At 45.7% G+C, this 23,399-nt stretch overlaps 3 protein-coding genes across 3 annotated transcripts; all 3 read right to left on the bottom strand.

Annotated features, from left to right (window-relative positions):
• Nucleotides 1-48: 48 nt before the first annotated feature.
• On the bottom strand, nt 49-6,675 carry sart1 (spliceosome associated factor 1, recruiter of U4/U6.U5 tri-snRNP). The gene is made up of 20 exons (XM_067257593.1): nt 6,302-6,675; nt 6,045-6,099; nt 5,840-5,895; nt 5,605-5,731; nt 5,223-5,325; nt 5,018-5,095; nt 4,834-4,933; nt 4,590-4,732; nt 4,221-4,427; nt 3,803-3,915; nt 3,517-3,650; nt 3,206-3,330; nt 2,695-2,859; nt 2,298-2,408; nt 1,990-2,077; nt 1,647-1,737; nt 1,368-1,503; nt 766-855; nt 534-655; nt 49-250 (listed from the first exon to the last, which is right to left on the bottom strand). Exons 1-20 carry the CDS (start codon nt 6,579-6,581, stop codon nt 232-234), a joined length of 2,343 nt encoding a protein of 780 aa, XP_067113694.1. The 5' UTR covers nt 6,582-6,675; the 3' UTR covers nt 49-231.
• Nucleotides 6,676-7,663: 988 nt separating this feature from the next.
• si:dkey-175m17.6 (N-acetyllactosaminide beta-1,3-N-acetylglucosaminyltransferase 2) lies at nt 7,664-9,016 on the bottom strand. The gene has a single exon (XM_067257454.1). The coding sequence runs from the start codon at nt 9,014-9,016 to the stop codon at nt 7,664-7,666; it is 1,353 nt and encodes a 450-aa protein (XP_067113555.1).
• Nucleotides 9,017-15,983: 6,967 nt separating this feature from the next.
• On the bottom strand, nt 15,984-20,153 carry si:dkey-175m17.7 (uncharacterized). The gene is made up of 4 exons (XM_067257770.1): nt 19,644-20,153; nt 18,005-19,613; nt 16,854-17,159; nt 15,984-16,249 (listed from the first exon to the last, which is right to left on the bottom strand). Exons 1-4 carry the CDS (start codon nt 20,151-20,153, stop codon nt 15,984-15,986), a joined length of 2,691 nt encoding a protein of 896 aa, XP_067113871.1.
• Nucleotides 20,154-23,399: the final 3,246 nt, after the last annotated feature.

Genomic DNA, 23,399 nt, shown 5'->3' with positions numbered 1-23,399 from the left:
TTATTTGTTGAAAAACAAAAACAAATTAATCACAAAAGGCAAACAAGCTAATTCTGTCAATTCTTTATTACAACAATGATAAGCATTGTAGACATAAATCCTTGGTCAAAACAACAAATCCACTTTATATATAACAATAGCGACTTGATTCAATTTAGAACAAACTTAAAATGTGTGTGTGTATGCATGTGAGAGTGAGAGACCACACAGGAAAGGTCATCCTTGTCAAGCTCATTTGGTGATGTTGTTTCTGAGGACAGAAAAATAATAGGGTTAGAGATAGGATAATATATAAATAGTGGGATAATATATAAATAGTGGAAAACAGAATTTTATCTCATTAGGTTGACAATGCCAAAGGTTAAGTAACATTTTATAAATTTTGCAGATTATTTTATCCAAGTAGGGGAAGGTACCTCCGTTTATCAGCAATAATGGTAACAGAGCTAATCTATCACTAGGTCTCCAATTAACAGAGAACATTGTTGGTGTTTTTTCTGTTGGTCCCCAAAGTTAAACTGCTGATCACTCACGCATTCATGCTCTTTCCACTCCCACTGAGGACAATGTATGGTGTTTTCTGTGATTTCTGCTTCTCCTGTAGCAAAGCTACTGTTCCCAGTGGAGTGTCACTACTGCTCATCTTTTTCAGCAGCTGACGAAAGAAAGAAAAATACGGTTAATCAACCGAGTCACCGGATAGGAATGTAAGTAACATGCCACACTTTAGGGTACAGGTGGTCACAGAGTGAAGAATGAGCTTACGGCTTCCTCCTCCAGTTTCTTCATCCTCCTCTCTGTTTTCATCTTACCAGACCCTTTGCCATGGAAACGATGGGACAGCTGCCTGAACGCCTGGAGAAGGAACAGGATTAGTGCGCGAAATAAATACATTCATGAACAAATACATAACTGCATCGCTTTACCTGAATTAATGTTTCTTCAACATATTCCTCTAAACAATACATATATTTTTGTATTCACTTTGCAGACATTCTCCTTCAAAGCCACATGCAAATAATGTATTTTCTCTCCCATTCACATTCATTCATCCCAGTATCTGATTGCACTATGTTGACCACTCATGCTGCTCATTCTTATATATATTTTATTTTATATTTAAATTGTTTTATTCTTAGATTGTTTAGTTCTTAGGAATAGTTCAACTTCTGTACCTTTACTTAATTTAAGATTCGTATATGTTTAGTGTTTGCACCTCCCTGCCACAGTAAATTCCGTGTTTGTATAACATACATGGCGAATAAACCGAATTCTGATTCTGATGTCTGAAATCCAGGTTACTGCAGACTTTACAATTACTAGTGCTGCAAGGTTGCACAAACTGAAGGCTGACAGGACAACCATACCTCTTTTGGAGTCAGCTTTCTGCCAGATTCGTCCACATACTCGATCTTGACGTCTGGCTTGTAGGCGTCCTTCTCCTTGAAGTCCTGAGTGAAGCCTCTGTACTCCTCCCTGCGGCTGTATTTGTCGTCTATCGTCCTGGAGACGAGGGAAGGTAGTGAACAAAGGGACCAGGAGTGCCATTGGATACATGCTTACGCCATGTACATTTGCTTATAGAGATGTTAGAAATAGCTTGGTGCAAATTTGTGCGTGAACGGTCACTATACTTTGAAACTTACATTTTGTCCTCAATGCAATAATTGTCATTTGGTAGGGCTCCCTTCGGTGCCCTAACGCGAGCTATCTTCTGCATCTGAGTGTCCAAGAGGCCTGAAAGAAGAGAAGAAACAAAACAGATAGCTAAGTAAACAGGTTTTTTAACCCCCAAAAATGATTACAAGCCATTCGTAAGGACCGAGAAACTGATAACGTCAAAGGCTGATAACTAAAGTCTGGGGGGTGGGTACACCTCAGAGGTAGAGCAGAGCGTTTGGCTTCAGATCAAGAGGTCCCAGGTTCAAATCTCCCTCCGTATGTCTCTTTAGATAAAAGCATCTTGATTGATTGAAGACATGATCTCACCCTTGTTTTTGCAGAGATGCAAGGCAGCAGCTAGCCCGGAGTTGACGATCGGCTCTTCATCCAGAATGGTGGTGGATGCCGTGGAGAACTGCAAGCGAGGGAAGACACACACACACTATTAACTGAGGAATAAAGGTTCTCTAATTAACTTATTGGTATTCTATATTATGACCACTAGGGGGCTCTGACAGCATGGATATGGAAGACGCTTCAGAAGAGAGGGAGGGTGGATGGAATTGCAATTTTGCAGCAGACATGAATAACTACCAAACATCTAAATCCAAACAACAGGCAAGAGGGCCGCTCACGTCTGGTTGTTTCATCTCCTCGTCCAGGTTCACCATGCTCCAGCCAACATTCTCATCCGTCTCAGAGTCGGAACCCCCAGCGCCATCTCTCTCCGCCTCCTGCTCGAAATCCTGAGAAGAAAAAGAAAACGATAAGAGGTGGTTATAAGGGTACGCACCTTACTGTCAACATTTATATTAATTTCTGGAGGCACCCCAATTGGATACTGTGTAAATGTGAGGATGACAATGTATTTATCGAGCAGATGCGTTAATCTAAAACGATGTACGGGGGCATCTGAACCTGCAGCTTCTTGATCTGCAGTAATTTGCTCTACCACTAAGCTATACATACATCTGTGGTCATTGAGATGTATTGCAGTGTTGACCTAAACAAAGTTCCCTGTGGTGTACCAACCATGATGTCCTCCTGGTCCTCTCTGTTTCCTGAGAGGCCGTAGGTGGGGATGTCCCCCAGTGTCCTGCAGAACTCAGAGGTGGCATTGAACACGATATTGTTCTTCCGGTCAGGATCGTCAGTGTTGTCTCCTTCCCCACCGAGCGCCTTGACCTGCTCCACCACCTGTTCAGGAAGGTAGAGAGTCAGTGGAATACACATCAAATAATTCCCAGTAAAATTAATTGATTGCAAACAAGACCATAAATCACAACTTTTAGTGATATTTTAAATTTTTGACTAAAGGTGACTGAACGCTAGAAGCCCTCGTGAAGTCTTAACAGGGTAATTGTACACTACTTGTTTCTAGGTTCATATAGGTTATAAAGGTCAGTATATATATTATGCCAGGTTGCTTTGCATTGTCTTGTCCTAAGAATGTTAGTGCCCTGTCTGACCCCATGTTGGTCTGTGCATCTGACAATAAAACACTTGGACATGGCGTCGGGCACCACTGCCAGACAGTCCACACCTTCTCTCCAGAGTCTTTAAGCAGCTGTTTCTGCTTCAGTTTCCTCTGCTTCTCCAGCTGCTTCTGCAGCTCGGCCTCCGCCTCGTCCTCCTCCATCACAGCCGGCTCCGGGGACACAAAGTCCTCTGAGGTCACACAGAACAGGGAGCGGAGGTGATGATGTGGACACTGACCAACACGGTCAAACGACCGTTACATGGGCATCGCCAAGGGACCCTTAAAGGGCTGGAAGGTCATGGAAGGTCGCTGAAAGATCTCAGGACGCTCTCCTTGAGGCATGAACATATCATTGATACATTAAATCATCTCACCTTCGTCACTGATTTCCATGTCGGCCGTTCTGACGTCGTCGGACTGCTGGGGAACGTCGATGGAGGTGCTGTTCCCCTCGGACCCTCCCTCCAGGGCCTCCAGAGCCTCCTGCTTGCGGCCGCGGCCCCTTGACCTGGGAGGATGGTTAGAGGAGCAGGGTCTCAGTGACACGGGGCAGTGCAACCTCACCTGTTCCAGACGTAAGAACCTCACAGTTCCAGACACACAGAACCTCATTGTTCAGAATTGTAACGTTCCAAACACACAAAGTGAACGAAGCAGAACCTGGAGCCGAAGTCGGTACTGCGCGTGTCGTCCAGGCGAAGCTCATCGGGCAGAGACACCTTCTCCTTCTTACGGATCTTCTTGATGCGTCGCTTGGTCTTCTTAAAGCCCACCTACAACAAGAGCATCCAGAGGCCGTCTCTCAATAACGACAACCGAGGGAGACGAAGGAATGAGCAAACTATAAAACATCTACGGCCATTTCGTAACCCTTTCACCAGTATAGGCATTCACATTCAAACACAGTACATTCCCAAAGTTGAGACCCTATCTTATTTAAGTTTTAGGATTCCTATATGTTTAATGTATGTACCTTCCTGCCAAAAGTAAATTCCTTGTCTTTGCAAACTTTCATGGCGAATAAAACCCTTTCTGATTCAGATTCTAAAAGGCCTTCAGGGTTCAGATCAGGACTCACCATCTCCCCGGGTGAATAGTACTCTGAGGCAATCATGAGAGCAGGCATCTGCAGGGACTGGGCCTGGCTGCGCAGGGTCTCCCTGATGGCCTGCAGTTCCCTCTCCCTCTCCCCCTCAGCGAAGCCACCGGTACTCAACCGGAAGCTCTTTTTCTGCTCCCCGTCGATCTCCTCGTCATACTTGCCCAGTACGATGCGGGGCTTTATCTGCCGGATAAAGAGGTCACAATTCAGACACTGGACTTGAGTTAAGTCATGAGACATGATTAAAAAACGGGGCAAATAGGAATAATATGGGTTGTTTTCATATTATATTCTAGGACTAAATGTAGGTGTTTTTCTTTCACTGGAACCTCGGACTCGTCTTACCACAGCCATGTCATCGACGCTCTCCTCCTCTTCGTAGGGTTTGTATTCCGGTTTTTTCTTCTTCAACTCCACGTTCTTCTCCGCCCTCTCCTTGTCCACCAGCCCCACGTTGACAAGCACGTCGTCTTTCTCCTCCAGGACGCCTGAGAGGCGAGGACACAACGCGAGGACACAGGTTACAGGACGATAACGTGCTGCAGTCAATAGGAAGGTTGCTTTACATTTCCTGTCCTCCTCCAATCACCTTTGTCCTCCAGTGTGAGGATGACTGTCTCCCCCTCATTGAATGATTCCATCTTGTGCTGCACTGTAAGGCCCTTTAAGTCCCTGGAACTGTAGGCTACCTATGAAAGACAGGAAAAATACAGGATTTATTTGACCAAGTCTTCATACAAGTTTGACTTAAATGCATAGACTTAAATGCATACCTTCTTGGCCTGTCCAAACTCCTCTTCCACCAGACTGCTCACACCAAACTCTTGGTCCATCTCCTCCAGAAGTTTCTCCTGGACGGGGGATGAATTTGTAAAAGTAAGGCATGATGGGAAAGTGACAAACAAATGTGTAAACAACACAGATGCATCTCCTGCCATATCAAGGCATTCCTCCATCCACTGCATTTTCATCACTCACTCGCTTCTCTGCCAGTTCTTTCTCTTTGGCCAGCTTCCGGCTTTTCTCAACCCAGGCAGTGGTGTCATCCAACCAGTCTTCCTCTGCTAAAGTCTTCACTTTCCTAAATGGAGAGAGGATGTATACATTTAAAAATCATTTTACCAACACTTTTATCCAAACTGTGCATATAGTAACCTCAGCAACGGATCTAGGAACAGGAGTGAATAGTTCAAACTGTATTTCTGTGGTTAGTGTGATGGAGCGGCCTGGATATTACCTACAGCGCAGAAGTCTCATATCAGTATCAATATTTTCTTTGCAGTAACAACAGTAACTGTGTTGCTCGCGGGCTTATTAAAAGTCTTCCAATACGAGAAGTCTTATTCTTAAGCGTACTTACCCCAGTTTCTTATTCAGGAGGCGTTTTTCTTTCATAGCCGCTAGTTTCTCCCTCATGTCCTTCTGCTTTCGGATAGTGACGGGGTTGATCGTCTCTGCCACCTTCGGATCCTCCTTGGTACCAAGCTCTGGAACAGCAGGGAAGACACGATTAGTCAATGAACAATACTGCAATACTCTCCCATTTTGTTTTCCACGGTTTGCAGTCGTTCTGGACATCTCAAGACGTGACTCACCTTTCTTGGCTTCATTTAGTTCCAGGGGTTTTAGACCCAGCTTGGCTCTCAATTTGCTGTCAGGGAATAAAGATAAACAAGGTGTCAATTACGCGTAAATACAAGGTAAGTAAATTCACAGAAGTAATCATCGGGGTTTCAATGCGTTTACCGCCATCATTCGGTGAAGCTGCAAATTTGTTTACGTATAATCCATGTTACTTACTTGGTCTCCTCGATGCTAAGGGAGGCATCGCCACTTGCAGACTGTGGTCCAATGTCTGCAGTAAAATGAAAGTCGTTTTACTGAGGCAAGAATTCCATGTGACAGCACAGATAACTACCACACATGATAAAACAACAAGTATATCTGCTTTAGTCTGTCCACTAGAACATTATTGCCTGAATGTTAAAGGCCCAGGCAAGCCTGGTGCGATTGCTACTAGCGTAAGCTACCATTGCTAACGAGATAGCTTTGTTTACCTGTGGATGTGCTCGCCTCATATCCAGACTCAACCTTTTCTTTCTTAACTCGGGGCTCCCCGGTACTCTTGTCGGCTTTGCTTCTACTTTCCTTCTCGGTACCGCGTCCGCTTCTATCCTTGGACCTAGACCGTTTTCGCTTTTCTCTGTCTCTGGTGGCATCCCGTTCCTTATCTCTTTCTCGGTCCTTGTGACGGTGTTTTTTGTGTTCCCGATGACGATCTTCTGCGTCTTTGTCTTTTTCGCGTCCTTTTTCCTTATGTTTTTTGGAGGACCCCATATTGATAACAACGTGAGGTTGAGTGGAAACTAGTGCGTCTTAATAGCTGCACAATTCAATTGACGGTGAACTACCTCACTAGCAACAGCTTTGCTTTAGCGGAAACGACGAAAATACGATGATTTGACCTCACCTCACGTGGACTTGAAGCACTTCCTGGGTCAATTGAAACGTCACTTTAAAAACAAGGGGTCGCCCACGCAGATGTCAAAGTAAAAGATAGGTGTAAGAAGCCAACATTTTACCAATCATGTTTGCCTTATGTCCAAGTTTGTACAAGGGAGTAGACAAGTGAAGACAACTGGGCTCACGTTGCATCTATTTATTCACCGCTTCTACTTAACTTTTGTTGTATTCATATAGGCAGCACCTAAACCAAGTCTATATATTTACAATCATTAACAGGGTTCCCTCAAATACACAGGCATAAACAAACGGCATGATAATCAAAAATGTGAGAAAACTAATTATTATTAAAGTATAGCACCAGCACATAAATAAATACCATTTGGTGAATGACAATGTTCTCCCTTTAACCTATCTGAAGTATCGCTTCAGTATTGATGTATGCGCTGATTAAACAAAATTATTGAGGCTACATTATCTACATTAGGCATACTTAAAGATTTTAAGATGTGGCAATTCCCATATTGTATAAATTTTTATACATACTTACAGATTACATAAAAGCAAAATAAAGACATCCACAGTTCAATTAAACTGATTGAAATGTTATTTAAAAGGTTTTGATTTCAGGTCTTTACTGTTTCTGTGTGTTTCCTGTTCTGTTCACATGCTTTATACATTATGATGTCCAGGTTTTTTCTCCTTCCTGCCAGAGATGTCTCTGACCATCCTCTACATGTGTCTCGGTGTAACTGTGCCCTCTCACTGTGTGTCTCAATAATGTATTTTATATATTATTATTTACAGCCGCATTTAACCAAAGACGACACACAGAGGGGGTTTTGAACCTGTGACCTCTTGATCTGCGATCAAATACTCTAACCACTGGGCTATTCCCATCCCCCTACACCCCATCTCTCGCTGTGCTTTGCTGTCAATGCGTGAGTGTCTCTTCATCAACACGGGGAGGGGGGCGTCTGTAGCTTGCTCCAGAGTGTGAGCATCTCCTTGGGGCTGCGCTTGTGAACAAGCAGCACAGAGCTGTATGCGCAGGGCTTGTCCCTCTCCGATTCAGGGAGGTCAAAGGTCAAAAACCCGGGGTGGTGTCCGGGAGAGAGCCCAAGCCTGTGGAGGCACATGCCCAGGTACACGTCATCGATGGGGAACATGCGCACCCTCTCGGACACCTGTCTCAGGCTCGCGGCGAGGGATCCAGAGTAGACCACGCCCCCTCCTCCGGCGTAAGGAGGATACACGCCCTCGTAGAAACTCTCTGGGATGTAGTACTTGGTGTACGGCTCGCGGTTCGGCTTGGCGTTGCTGATTACGTCACCGACGAACAGATCCAACGTCTCGGTTTTGTTTCTACTCGCCTGTGCCACGTCATGCTCCGCTCGTTGTTTGTGCAGGTAATCCAGAAGCGCGTTTGTCCTCACGAAAACATCATCGTCGCCTTTGAATATGAACTGCACGCCTGGACAGTGATGCTGCAGCCAGTGCCAGAAGAGGAGGTCCTTCAGGGTGAGGTTGAAGAAGGAGTCCCTGAAATCCCACTGCAGGATGTCTCTGTATTGTTGGCTCTCCAGCTCCAAGAGGCCTCCGAGGTCCGGGTGGGGCCCCGTGGTCGAGTCCTGCCTCCCCAGGAGGAAGACAGTGCGTACCAGCCCGCCCACCCTCCCCTGCTCCCCCTTCACCAAGCCGCTCCGCCCCCAAGTCTCCCGGATGGCCTGCCTGTTCTCAAAGTTACCCACCTGGGACTTGACGGCCATCAGGAGCAAGGGGCTCTCCCACTCCCCGCTCTCGTTGCTGGCGCACAGCCTGGGCTGGTTCCTAAGGAGGGGGTACTCTCTGCAGTGCATGGAGAGGACAAACGCCTTCATCTGCTCCGGGAGGGTGTTGTAGTCGTGGAGATGGGCGCCCCAGCACTGCTCCGAATCAGAAACGCAGGTGGAGGAGCACTCTCTGCCCTGCCACTGAGCTCCATCTCTGCCCTGCCTCGTGGAGGAGCTCCCATTGGTTACGTTCCCCTGTAGAATAGGGTTATACCGTCTGTCCCAGGTGTGCTGAAGACGGTTCCATAGGGCTGTCTCCTGCAGACGCAGGTTCCAGAAGGGGCCCAGTGGATGGGGTGCCAATGCCCCAGAGTTGGAGGAGGCTCCCAGGGCGACGAAGCGGACCGGTACATGGGGAGGGGAATATGAGACCGTGATGAATATAGACACCATGATGTATATGACAAGATGACCCATCATCACACAGGGCAGGAGGCACAGGCACAGTATCCGTCCATTACACCTGCATCGCGCCATTGGCTGCAGCGTAGAAGATGAGAGATGGGATACAGACAAGAGTTTAGTAAAAGGTGGAAAGAAAGACAAGCAGAAAAAACGGGTTCACTGTCATGTGTTTGCCGAATGCTGAGCTTTTTCAACATGACATTTGACCAATACAGGGAGCCTATGCTATCATAAGGAGCAACCATCACTGGGGAGTTGGTTTCCTAGGTGATGCACCATGGTGGCTTGTTATGTGCCTGGCTAAGGACTGAAGTTGCCATACAGCCATAGGTACATCATGTACCCCTAGGCTAAAAACAAGTATGGAAAAAAGTGAAATAGTACACTTGGATCCTAAATAAATATTATTTTTAAAGAATGTTTTAAAAAGTTAAGCTTTTGCATGGAATCGGCATGGTGTTGCATTATATCTGCCAGCTACTGTGGTTAACATTTCCCTAGAGTTGAGTTGGCATTAAATGGCTGATGAGCAAAGAAGGATTTTGTTGAAACAATAGTTACCATAACATTTAGATGTTAACATAAAATCACTACCACTATCACTTAGTATGGCCTTAAGATAAACAACTGCCAATGATAAGCCTTTATCACAGAAAAAGTATAAATAAACAACTTACTTGTGTGGTAAGCTATCAGACAGGGAAGACGCACTGAGATAGAGAAGACGATTACAGGATTAAACAAATAATTCAATACTTTCAGATGTTCTATATCGCTTTTCTTCAGCTGTTTGGTTTCCTTGAACGGACTAGGCCTACGGTACTTAAAACCATTTCAACGCTTGGATCTGTGCTTTGTTTGAAAATAACCCACGGAGAGAAAAAGCATTGTACCCAGGTAACGTCGATCATGCGCTCTCCAGCGAATTCCACGCGTAACCTAGACCATCCTTTTGGTAAAGGAGCAGTCACCGAATCGTATTGTCTAATGCCTAAACAAAGTGTGTAATATATATTCAAATGTTGTTCATTTGGATATTTTTTTGCTCGAGGTATAATTACTTCTACCTAAAACCAGCACGCAGGTATATTCCGCAGGTGTGTATTTGCAAGTCAGCTAGGAGGGGGGAGACCAATCACACCCAGAAGAAAAATACAGGCTACTGCTTATATGCTTTTTCATCTCTAACGAAAACACATTTTTTGTATACCATTTTTGTTAAGCAAATGATCTATTGAGAACATGGTGGCAGTGTAGGGCTATGTACCCATGTACAGACACCAATACCCATCTCCTCACTATAACCCCGGAGAGAACATAGATAATGTCATAGGTCAAGTTATGTTTGATTATTGCAAAATTGACCTTGCTTTTACATGAAATGGATTGTCATGTCAATCTTCATCCCTCCCCCTCTAACACACTCTCACAAGACACTCCCCTTTCCTCCACACACAAACAATACATTCTGGACCATTATACCTGAAGTGAGTGATTATAATATGTATCATCTGAATGATCTTGTCGCTCAGACTGCATGCAGTGCCATGGTGCCATAGAAACCGCAGTGATTGATCCCCCTCGGGGTGTGGGTTCACACCATCAAGCCTTCCAAACAGGCGCTTATGTAATGCCTTAACCAGGCAGATCTGGGGTTGGCTGAAAATCTGAACCGTCAATGGCAATCTGACAGTCCCATTGATGGTAATGTAACTGTTCAATAATTTCCAAGCCAACACTTCTGTTGTGAATGGACTTCAGATGGTGGTTAGAGAGGAGTCTTTGTATTTCACTCCAGCAGTAAGTTTACATTATTATTATTTGGTTTGCGTGTTCATGGATCCCTTAAGCACACTAACATGCAAACACATGCAAAGCTCCTGTTTCCTCTCTTCAAAATATATACATTTAGTTTAGAGATTGAGGTCTTTGAGGGTGACATAACCCAGAGAGACAAGTGAAGTCTTAACAAATGAAGAGATATTCAGTTTGTTGTTAAAAAAAGAAGTTTATTCCAATAGCCAGTTCCGGAGTATTTTTACATTTTATATCTGCATATCTGCTCATGTTCTTCTCCTTTACATACAATGGGTAAAACATATTTTTAACATACAATATTGTAATCATGACTATTAATCAATATTGTTGGTATTCATTACACAGATTATTAATGTTGCTGTAAAGCAATATCACAGTTTATTCAATATAGACAGGTGTTGGACATACTGTAATGGGGTTTTAAAACGCTCTCAATCACCAAATATCCTTCCCCCCACCAACACACAGGACATGATGAGTATGGTGAGAGCCAAGTTGTGTGTTACTGCACACAGATGGGACTGAGATCGAGCAACACTGTCAGAATGGCAACCAGTTGCTTTGAGGCGTTTACACCCACATACACATTTAAAGGGGGCAATGTAAAATAGCTCTTCCACGTGCATGTCCAGTCACCCTGGCGATAATAACCGCTCTGCATCAATGTTTCGACAGCGCCGTGACAACATAGCAGCATCATAATAGTCACAGTGCACCCATTACAAAGAGTCATTGATAAAAGTCATAAGAAGAGACAACTGTACAGGTAGGGGAGATGGGGGGGCATTACGACAATATGAAAATATTATACTTCAGAGAATCAGTGTTTTCAAGAGGATGGAGGCAACAGGGATACAGGAGGGTTGGTCGAAACTGGCCTTTTCACAATTTCTCTCCAGGAAGAAGGTATATGGGACGCTCGTACAAGTGAGACTACTAGTGATGGTCATACATGAAGAGTTTTTCTCCTGTGACCCATGGAGGGTGTCCATTCAGTATCATACCAGCATTACTGCTATCATCGGACCAACTGTCATCCTTGAATTCAAGATTTGGCACAATAAATAAGACAATAAAAAAACAAGCGGAATCATACAAACATTGATAGGTGTAAGCTGACACGAATAATCCATTTACAGACTTCAATGTTCAGAACGAGTCATTTATGAAGCGATCTGGGTCGAAATCGTTTCGTTTTATGTGCAAACCACAAACAGAAGAGTTTCTCTCCTTGCAGTTCTTGTTCAAGACTGTTCCTTTTTGCGCTATAAGAAATAATCACAATTACATTTTGCTCTTATCATTGCTGAAGCAGCCAAGATGCCTCACACAGTCCTCCTTGTCCACTTGGATATTCCAATGCTTTCCCCAAAGAGCCGGCTCGCACCATCGGTTTAGGGAGTGGGTGAACCATGCTACTTTCTCTCAGAGGAAACAACTCGCCAAGGAAGAATTCAGACAGTTTTGCATAACTCCAGTGCATCCTTCACAATATTATTAATACCAGGCCACATTGCAAAGTGGTGATTCAGCTAAAGATGTGGGGCACATTAGGATGTAAGGATGTACCATTGAACGCCCTTCCCCCCCCAGCACAAAAATAAACCGGAGGTCACTGTGGAGTATAGCGTGACACACTGCACGCCCTCAAGTGAGGTTTGAGTTGGATGACTGAATAATATAGAGCAAGAGAGCGTCAGATAGTCTTTTATAATACCTGGTAAAGATGCTTGGAAGAATAAACCTTAGCAGGACTGATGTGCCATCCACACAAAACTGAGATTTACAGTCAGGAACGAATACAGAAGCATGTACACACACACACACTCACGATGGCGTTATAACCATGAACAAACATGAATGTAGAAAAATATAGCCTACGTCACACAGCTACAAAGTAGGCAGGAAAAATCCCAGCTATCCAATTACAAGTGAACATAAATGGTTGTGTCTTTGGAAGGTGACACAGCTAAGCCAAAGGCATTGTTGGTTTGAGATTGAATGCTAGTGGTATTTCATACCAAATGTTTTTATAAATCTGTAAAAGGGTCAAACTGGCAGTTTTAGATCAAAAATATGAGAAAAATGATGCATTCCTGGCAAAATATTTATGGATCGCTTAGCCCACTGAACACATGCTGTATGAAAGCCATTATGTCAAGTAGAAAAGTTCAAGTTTTTTTTGTTTGTTTTGTTTTTGACACGTATTGTTCTAATGTTCTAATTCTTTTTACAGCAGCAACACCCTTCCACAAGTGTCATTATCCTCATGCCAAACTCAGAGCGCCCACATTAAATTCAACGCTTTCATCGTAGCATCTATCATCCGAATCTCATTTGTCATGGTCTCATTACTGCATCACAGATGACAAGGAAATATGCACACCTCGAGACTGATCTCCGGCGGAATCTAAACATCAAAGTAGACATAATGATGAAATCTGGATCATGACAACCGGTATTGAGCGCAAGGCCATAATACAGTCAATTCCAAGTGATTGAAGGAGGTTCAGAGACCAAGGCTTCATCTAATGGAGGTGGAACTTAAGAGGCGACAGACCAACCCAGGTGGAAAAAAGAGAATGCTTAAATCTAATTTAAATGTGTTAGATGAGAGCTTTATACGTTATCATTACAGTTCTCTTTTACTACACAATCAGAACTGTGCAAAAAATGTAGAGATTTTGTATCTTCACATACTTTTTGACAACTTGAATATACAGTATGTGAGTTTACATTTACTTTGTTAAGTATACTTTAAGTATTGTATTTTTTCACTTTGGAACCCCAGGACGTAGAACATGTGTGATGGGTTTAACCTTGAGCATTGAGGGTGAGGTCATAACCATATTACAGGAAGAGTGGGATTCACAGTGAACATAGTGATAAAGCTTTGCTTTAGTCTTTCATGGATCCAACCGAAGTCTTTAAAGTAACAATGCATAGTTTAGGTGCATTGCAGGCCATCGACCGTATGGAGGCAAACCAGAGGAAGAGAGAGAAAGGCAGGATATGGAACTAAGAGGCATGAGGGGCGTGAGAGTGAAGCGAGAGTCGGTTGATGTCTGGGAAGAGGAATCGGACAAATCCTGTTATCCTGAGCATTCTATACCCGCCTAGCATGAGTTCCATTAACATTACGAGTGTAGAGCACATCTGCATTTTAACGATTGGCTGTCATGTAATAATAGAAGGATTTCTAAAACCTCAGAATGACTCGAGATCAGGATGGAAGCTATATATATATATATAGACTGCGGATCAAAAGACGAAGCAGAGAGACAATGCAGGTAAAGACTTGCCTATAATCTGACGGCTGGATAGCCAATTCGTCAAAAGCAATCTGGATTTTGACTTCAAAGTCTTTCTTTTGGCAATCCAAAGATAGCATTGTTGTCGCAGCAGACAGAAGCAAAATAAAACTGAAGTTATATTCGTTGACATGCTCATCGAGACCAAGCTATTCAGAGGACAGTCACTTAAAAGATTGTCTCTCTGCTGTCTCGTACATTGAACTGATGTTAGTTACGTTATTGACTTTGAGAACCGTGACTAGGAGATCAGTTTCCTCCTGTTTGTCCCAGTAATGTACTTCCCAATTCAACACAAACAAGGCATACATACAAATAAGTTGAAAGCAAGGACACAAACATGAAAAATAAACAGCAGTTGCAAAATATATAAATAAAAATAAATACTCTGTACATATATCTCTGAATGAACCCCAGTAAACATTTATAGGAAAAAAGTATTGCCCCCAGTAAACATCCAGAAGCAAGAAGGGCCCTTCAAGAACTGAACCTTGAGCAGGTCTGAGGCTTAAATCACACAGCCGATGTCTGTTGAGTCCTTCCATTCACACAGTGCTGAATTTGTTCAGGGTTGACAAGTAAGTCTCTTGTTTATTTTTAATTTTTATTTTTTTACCACAGATGTTTGCAGTTCTGGTCTCCATAGTGTTGTTGTTGTTTTTCTTACCTAACATTTAAAACTGGCACGTGAACCCGGCTTTCTCCAGCCTCCACCATCCACTGCTGCCCTATTGCACATCTCCCAAGAGGTCAGGGTTCGAAATGACTTATGACTCTTAGAGGGGCCCCAAAAAACGTCATCATAAAAAAAGAAGCTTTTTAATGTTTTGAAATCTTATCTTAACATTTTAAACTATAATTTAAGATCAGCCTACCTGATGTTCACTCCTGAATATTGTATCTAGTCCCACTGACGTGTTACAGGTGACAAATGCCGATTTTGTGGGACCCCAAACTAACAAAACATTTATTATGGGGGTCCCTGTAGACTTATGGAGGATTTCAGACCCCCCCATTTCGAACCCTGCAAGAGGTTATAAAGATTTGTAAAGTCATGCCTAGAAGAAAATCATAAGAAGCTAAAAGTAAACAACACAAGCTTATAAGCAGGTCCACTAAATGACTTGACTGAATATAGCTAAACAAAGATGGCTGAACTCAAAGAATGTTTTTTCCACTGTTTCCCAACACCTGTCTCACTTTAACGGAGAAGCAGTTAGTTAAACAATCAAATGTAACTATACATGGTCAATAAAGTGCATTGTAATAACCTCTTTTGGAGCCAAAGAGCAACAACATTGTGGACACAGTAGTAGCGTGCAGCTGGATAATCAGCTCACCAGGGTATCCTGTACTCTGAATCTGCAGGACTTATTGATTTAGTTGTAGGGAGGCTTTGTTTCAAATCTCCAGCCTGAACATTTCACTCAGTAATACGAACCCTCAGTAACAGAGGCATGTCCATCAGTGGATGGTAAACAGTGATATCCCAGCGCTGTGGTACATAAGAAACTTGGCACGTCATTTCAAATGGTCGTGGATGAGGATCAGGTTGGCCAGACTGTTCGACGGCCGGTGAAGCTATTGAATTACCACCGGTTTATAACTCACTACAATAGGAAGATGAGCCATATCAATCAAGGTGCCTCTCTCACTGTAGCAAACAAGCATGATATTTTCCATCTTCCCCCCCAAAGCTCTCCCTTCCTGTCTAACTTTGCTCTTCTCCTGGTCGTTTAATATCAACGTAGCTAAACTCCCTCCTTATATATAGTTCTGTAACACTTCAGAACACAACCCTTGTTGCCTCTATGCTGTCTCTATACCCCCTGCCCCTCAGCCCCCTGCCCCTCCAGCCCTCCAATCCCCAGTCCTCCACCCCCCCCCTGCCTCCCAGCCACCCTGCCTCCTCAGACCTGCGTCTCCAGGCCACTGAGTTTGGGGGTCAGGATGCGTGGAGTCACCCCTGAGTTGAGGTCCCTCTCGAACTCCAGCAGCTGGCCCATGAAGTTGAGGTTAGGGGACACCACCAGGCGACGACCACGCACGTATTTGTAGGCATCCGTCATGGTCATGAGCGTGTGCTTCATCAGGTAGGCGATGACGATGGTCGCAGAACGGGACACGCCAGCCTGGCAGTGGACCAACACGCCACGGCCGCTCTGGTGAGCTTCCTCTGAGGAGGGGAAGAGGAGGAGGAGTAGAGGAGAAGGAGAGGAGGAAGAGAAGGAGAAGAAGAGAAGAGGAGAAGAGGAGACAAGGAGGAGAAGAGGAGAAGGAGACAAGGAGAAGAGGAGGAGATGAGAGGAGGAGAAGGAGAGAAGGAAGAGAGGAGGAGAAGGAGAGAAGGAGGAGAGGAGGAAAGGAGAGAAGGAGGAGAGGAAGAGAAGGCGAGGAGAAGAGGAGGTGTGAGACGAGGAGAAGATGGGGAAGTGGCCGTGAGATGCTCCATAAATCAACACACATTCAAAGTCAGATCTGAGGCTCTGAGGCTCTCTATTTTCTCGTCCTGTTTTGATCCATTTATAGCTCCCTACTGTCAGCCCAGTCGCTGGCGACAGGCAGATAGTAGAACATCTGAGAGATTTGTCTTTCAGTATTTCTTATTTCAAGGAAAGACAGACAGTTTTGAGGAAACACAGCAGAGGTAGAACGCAGAGACATTAAAAACAACAACAAGGAGAAAGGAGAAAATAGTAAACAAAACACACACACTTCCACATAAACGTACACACACCCACAGACACACTCAACCCCCGAACCTCCCGTCATTTTCTCACCGATGAACTCGAACACTTCCTCAAAGTACTGCCGCAGGTTCTGCTTGCTGTTGTCAGTGGCCGGCAGCCGTTTGTACCGCACCAGACCGGAGCCCAGGTGATACAGCGGCAGGTGTGTGGTGACGTTAACCACGTAGCCGATGTTGAAACGCAGCAGCAGGTCCAGGTCCTCCGCGTCCCTCTCGTTCCCCAGGAACAGGAAGGGCAAGATGGGGCTGATCACGGCGTTCTCCACGTCAGGGGTCATCCCGCTCTCGTCCGACAGGCAGGCGGGCAGGGAGGAGGACAGAGGCAGGGTGAGGTGCCCTGGAGAGGGGGAGAGGACAGTGAGACCACAGCACAGGATGAGGCTGAGGGTGTGTAAACCATCACTCACCCTGATGAGGAAAACTGGTAAACAGAGAGAAGGGTGAAAGGACTCGAGTACCAGAAAGGCATGAGAGAAACACATGAGTAAAATGGATTAAACCGTACGTATTAATTAGTGAAGATGTTTAATAGGTATTCACTTCATTTTGAGTTGACCAGCCACTGTTGATGCGCTCTCCGTCTAATTCTGACAGAGGCAGCAGGGCAATAACAGTCCTCATTCGACCGTACTGGACGTCTTCACAACATCAGGCACTCACTTAATGCAGAGTTATGTCACAAAATATAAGAATACATTGGATCTCTGGGGGGGTTTTGTCATTTAAATGGAAAAAGCCTTATCTCTCCCTGACAGGACAGAGAGTCGGCGACCCCATTTTCAGCAAGCAACATTATTTTAAATAAATAACTTCTAAAATCTAGTCTTTTATCTGCTTTCTTTGTACCATGATCACCCTCCCTCCATTTCTCCACTCTCTCTCTCCGGAGCCTAAGCTGTAATTACCAGCCATTATCCCTGAGTTCCTTTTAAATAACCAATGTTGAAATAACATGGAGAGAGACAGGGTGGGGGAGGAAAGGGATTTAACAGAAAAGTAAAAGAAGACCAGAAAATGAGACAGTAATGAAAAGAAGAACAAAGAGAGAGAAATAGTTTTTCTTCAACACCTGCTGCAGAAAAACAGCTCATCAGTTTGAAACGGTCTCTCGACAAACCCTCAGCAGAAAAGACAAACACGGTTAGAAAAAAGAAACAAAAACCCAAATTAAAAACTTCTTACCTCGACCGTTCTCCTCGTCCTGTTCTCTGTTGAGTGAGTTGAGGACCAGGTGGAGGGACTGGGCAGAAGGAAGGGAGTGCCCCCCCTCCCGATCTCTCTGCCTGGGCTTAGGCTTTATGAGGGTCCCAGGGGTGGAAGGTGGGGGAGAGAAGGAAGGGGGGGACTGGGGAGAAGGCGAGCGGGGTGAGGGGGAGCGAGGGTAGGTCAGATCATCATCTTGCCCCATGCCATCCCCCATCCCTGACCCCTCTCCTTTGCTCCAGAGCCTCTTCAGCGAATCCCGGCCTTGATCTCGTCCAGACACCGACCCGGACCCGATGAAATCCAGGACGGCCATCTTGCCTTGCTGAAGCCTGCGTCGGCCTGCATGGTCCGTCACCTGCGAGCGCGTAAACTCCAACAGGTTCCGACAGTCCAGGATCATGGGGCTCGTCCCGTTGCTGCTATTCTGGTTCTGGTGCGTTTTCCCCACGCCGCCTCCCATCCCGGCGCAGACCTGATGGTTCTGCTGCGTTTTCGATCGAGTCATCTTCTTCGCCAACTCCTCGGGCCAGATAGTGCGCACGCTGTAATCGTCGTCGTCCGGCGGGAACGCCCCCCCCGTCGGATGAGGTCCGCCCATCCCCCGTCCCATCCCTGGGGGTTTGCCTCTGCGGGGGTCATAGGTCACGACGATGGGGTCGCTGCTGCAGTAGCTGCAGGTGGAGCTGCCGGCCTGGCTGGTTTTGGGGTTGCAGCCGGTCACGCAGCTCTGCAAGGCTCGGAGAGGGGCGGTGGAGGACAGAGGGGCGCACGGCAGGCACCCCCCCACCAGTTTTTTGCGGAAGGCGGCCGGACTCTCGAAGCTTCCGGCCTCGCCAGCGCAGGAGGCGCAACGGAGTGGCCGGAGGAGGCCCGTGCGGCAGTCCGACACCGTGCTGTTGGAGGACGACGTGTTGGTGGTGGAGGCCGTGGACAGACACCCTCCCAGGGTTCTCAAACCCATGGCCGCTGTGCCTCGGCTCCCCCCTCCAGCCTGGTGGGCGCAGGATAAGGAGGACGACGGACTCCCCCCGCCCGCCTGGCAGCCCGTGGAGTGTCCTCTGCCCCCTCGGCAGCGAATCAGCTTCCAGCAGCCGCAGGTGAAGGGGCGGGAGAAGTCTATGGTGCAGGTGTGGTCGGGGCTGGGGAAGCCACCACCATGGGAGGAGCAGGGGGAGAGGGGCAGGCCGTGAAGGAAGTGAGGCCTGGAATCCCGGCTCCTGGAGGGCCGGGGCTGGTGGAGCTGCTGGAAGGAGGCAGGGGGGAGGGTGGGGCGGGGTGGAGGGGATGAGGGGTAGTGGGCGTTTACGACGGAGGCATGGGGCACGGGGACAGACGCCTGGTGGCGGGGGAGGCTGTGAGGGTTGGAGGGTTGATGGACGGGTCCCAGTTTGGAGTTCTCTTTGTCACCCGTGGACGGCACCTTCCGATCACCTCGGGGAGAGAGCGTGGTGTTGAGGGAGGGAGGTCTGTGCGTCTCCTTCCCTCTCCTGGACGTCTGTCTCTGGGCCGGGACAAACTCCAGGACCCCTCCGGGGCTCACAGCTAGGTGGTTCTGGGCGTGGCTTCCTCCGGCGTTCCTACTCTGCTTCGGCGTGTTGTTCCGGCACTGTTGCACCACGACGACCGGCTTCCCTGGCGAAGCCCCGGTCTTCCTCTCCGCGGACACCTGATCCAAGCGTAACGACACCCGTTTCCCCCGGTTACCCCTCACACTCCCGCCGCGGCTTAACGAGTTGCTACGGCCTGCCTCTTTTGTGCCTTTGTCTACGGACACCCGGATGTCGATGGTGTGTGTGTGCGGTCTAGGCCCAAGAGTCACCGTTCCGTTGCTATGACAGTGGCTAGGGTTGTAGTTGACGCCTTCTGTGAGGACGGCCCTGTCGCCCTTGGCTACCTGGAGACGGGATGACCTGCGCTTGCATACCAGAGAGTGGGAGTTTGAGGAGGGCGGATGGGGACAGGACGAAGGAGGGTGGGCTTGGAGAGGGCGGGCGAGATGTCCGTTTGTGGTGGCCGATATTTGAGAGTGGGACTGTGGGGTGGTCTGTGGGGAACCTGCACATAGAGCCAAGCTTTTAGGGCGCTGAATAACCACTATGCGCTCGTCAAGGGGGAGAGGAGGCATCTGGGTCTACACGAAGCTGTGTGTTGAAGAAGAGGGAGAAGGGGGGGGGGGGGGTAACAGAGAAAGAGAGAGGGAGAGAGAGTGGGAGAGAGAGAGAGAGAGAGAGAGAGAGAGAGAGAGAGTGGGAGAGAGAGTGGAGGGAGGGAGATCGAGGGAATAAAAGAAAAACAAATGTGACTATATACTTTCCTTTTTGTAGTTATTACTATAAATTATCTTAGAAAACAACACAGAACAAAATACCTTGAACCAACGAAACATACTATCCCGCACATACCTCATACAAGATAGTGGCACATACATGTAATATAAAATTACTTCCAAGAATTTGAGACTGCACTGTACATATAACAGTACAAAACATTTCAATAATGAATGCTTACAAGAATATAAGATGCATATTTCTGTAAGCCATCCGTAAAATGCCTTCAAACCACACAGCACAAACACAAAAGGATCACCAATCAAAACCAAAGCAGCATAATAACAGACTATTTGGTTTTGTCACTTTTAACAGGCCAGTCATGCCTCTTTTTCTCAACAATTTGTTGAATCGTAAAGCGAATCCGTAGCTCCACCTCTGACCGGCTAACAGACTGAGTGTATAGCTAGGCCAGCAGCCCTACTGGAGCGATAGCTGCAACAGCCAGAGGCACAACACCCCATCGATGTACGTAGCCTATAAATAAGCACTTCATCATAAAATACTTGCTAAATACTGAAGGAGAGGTTGTTGCGGGTGAATCATTAGCATCATTAAATGAATGCATTACTTAGTTGTGGCATTAAATCGTGTCAGGTCTGTCTTGACAACAGAGGTTGAGATATATGGTATTTATCTTTGATTAAGGCGTAGTATGGAGAATACTATCTTAAATATAACGCAGGCTTAGTAGCGTCCGCCTCCCCGTATAAGAGAGGTCCTTCTTGGACAATGCAGCAGAAGATAGAAACTGGGGCTGGAAGGGTGAGAAATAGAGACGGCAGAGCACAGGGACAGGATGGGACATGACAGGGTAGACCAACGACTAAAGGAAGGAGGAAACTAGTCACGGTGCACCAGGAACATATTCACTCCCACGCGAAAACACATAGTGACCCATAGACAAAGCACACCATGCTCGTATTACATCCACGCACTGGTGATGGTCTTCTCATCTTATCCTTTTGTAGCCTTGCCTTTGTAGCCTGTGGTGAGGGTGGGGGGTGGGGGTGAGGATGGGGGTGGGGGGTGGGGGTGAGGATGGGGGGTGGGTAACATTGACCCAGTTTTGTCAACATGGAAGTTAACATCACTCCAGTCACTTTCCCCTCACACAATGTAAACACCTCATCAGTATTTAAATGAACGTAGGTTTTTTTCCAATGTATTAATTCAATCAGCACCAGCCATCATCAATCAGTGCGGCATGAAAACAGAATAACAGTCAAGCAATTGATGCCTCTTGAAATCATCATCTTTGTTGGTGATCACATCTATATTATTACCATAGGTCTTCTGTTTGAGGTCAGTCCTAGTGGTTTTAGAAATTAAGTAATCTGTCTTTTTAAACAAACCTTCATATGGTTTCACTCCCTGAAGCTGTTGTGCATGTTGCTGCAATTGTTTGTTATGATCTTAGAGTAAGGAAGAAATGCACACATGCTCTAAACTGTTGTTTGACACTGGGCCCAGGTGCCAGTGGTGTAGGCTACTGAGGCCTTCTGATATTGTTGTGGAAGACTGTGTGTATTTGTAAGGCCTGTTAGTGTGGGATCTTTGAAACAGCACCCTGTTGAAATATATTGGCAATCCTGCTTGAAGCCTTTAATGGGCTCTGTCCTGCTGTGATGTCTACGTATAATAGTGGCTATTGATTAGGATTTTAAAGCTTTTTTTAAATATTGGCTATTGCTGTGTTGATTACACAGGTCGGCCTACCTGTAATACCGTTCACCTCGGATGCTATGGACAATTAATGGACTTCTCCGCCTGAAAGGAAAACATTAATGGACACGGGTGGAAAACAAAAATATTGTGGTATCCTGGCTGCTTAAAGGGGGCCCATAAGTTAAATTACGGGGAATCGGAGTGAAATTATTTCTCGCATCGTCTCACATCATTACGCGTAGGGACCCTCTCTGTCTCTGTGAGTAACTAGCAGCGAGTAAGAAACAGTCTATTCTCATCTCAATGAGTGACGTTTCACGGTTGTCCTTTGTTCCTGTTCCTGCTTTAAAATTAGGCTGGTTTATGGTTATGTGATCATAATAACGGTCATTTCAACAGTATGCATATCGGACAATCTCTCGGAATTATATGATGACATATAATAAATCATGGCCCATGCATAAAAAAATTATAATACAGAACCTAATGTTAAACTATGGCCTTCATAGGCCGTGGCCTCATTCAGGCTCCTGCAGATTACTGTCTTGTTTAGTTATGTGTGTTCAATAAACCAGCATATCACTTTCACTACACGTTTTGTCCCAATAAATAATAGACAATATTTTAGCACAGTCCGCAGAGCTCATGATACCGTCCCCTGTCAGGATAATTAATTAGTAATGGAGGTGCATTCAATCTCTCTTGATTCATAATTGTTTAAATATATATATATAAACGCAAATATATATAAATAAATAAGCAAAGCCCAAGCCACTGTAGGCTCGAGCCCAATTCGTGTTCCTCCTTTTAACGCATTTACGCACTGCAAAATATGTAATTTATGTGTAGGATACGTATCCTTGTGCTACCTCGTCATTTGGCATCGGAAGCTGAATCAAAACGCTCACTCGGCTGATTTCAGACGAAGAAGTGTATTAGTTTAAGTGAAACTGGCTTTGGTCTATGGATTAAAAACTTGCTATACTTACGTTAAGAATGGCAATTCCGTTTTATGTTCATGCTCTTAGTGTAGTCTACGAATCCTCATATCGAAAGGCATCCCAATTCTCTGAAGTGGTCCATGCATTTGTTTAGCACTTCCGTCTGTGCAAAAGAAAAAAAAGCTTGAAATGCATGTAAAAAATATATCATACTGCCAATTTTCTATATAAAAAAAATCCTCAACACTCCATATAAAACTCGCATAGGCTACCAACGTCCGTGCTTATGCATGTGCCTGCGCGCTCAGATGCGCGTGTGGAGACAGTGGGTCTGGTCTGTACAGCGGATGACATCATACTAGACCAATGGTAGGCAGAATGAGACAAGGCACCCAGCAAATTATTCTTGGTTTTAAGCACGTGTGATATGGGCTT

Source organism: Osmerus mordax, chromosome 19 (genome assembly GCF_038355195.1).
Source record: "Osmerus mordax isolate fOsmMor3 chromosome 19, fOsmMor3.pri, whole genome shotgun sequence".
Taxonomy (NCBI): domain Eukaryota; kingdom Metazoa; phylum Chordata; class Actinopteri; order Osmeriformes; family Osmeridae; genus Osmerus; species Osmerus mordax.
This window is presented reverse-complemented; position numbering and strand designations above follow the sequence as displayed.

Excerpts from the sequence above, each read along its gene's own strand:
- si:dkey-175m17.6 (XM_067257454.1), bottom strand. The coding sequence starts at position 9,016 with ATGGCGCGATGCAGGTGTAATGGACGGATACTGTGCCTGTGCCTCCTG.
- sart1 (XM_067257593.1), bottom strand. The coding sequence starts at position 6,581 with ATGGGGTCCTCCAAAAAACATAAGGAAAAAGGACGCGAAAAAGACAAA. Across the intron at positions 2,078-2,297 it reads AGGAGATGAAACAACCAGAC|TTCTCCACGGCATCCACCAC; the intron begins GTGAGCGGCCCT and ends CCTCGCTTGCAG. Across the intron at positions 656-765 it reads AGAAACTGGAGGAGGAAGCC|CTGCTGAAAAAGATGAGCAG; the intron begins GTAAGCTCATTC and ends TTCTTTCGTCAG.
- si:dkey-175m17.7 (XM_067257770.1), bottom strand. The coding sequence starts at position 20,153 with ATGCCTCCTCTCCCCCTTGACGAGCGCATAGTGGTTATTCAGCGCCCT. Across the intron at positions 19,614-19,643 it reads CAGGGAAGCCGGTCGTCGTG|CAGAGTAGGAACGCCGGAGG; the intron begins GTGCAACAGTGC and ends AACACGCCGAAG. Across the intron at positions 16,250-16,853 it reads GGAAGTGTTCGAGTTCATCG|AGGAAGCTCACCAGAGCGGC; the intron begins GTGAGAAAATGA and ends TCCCCTCCTCAG.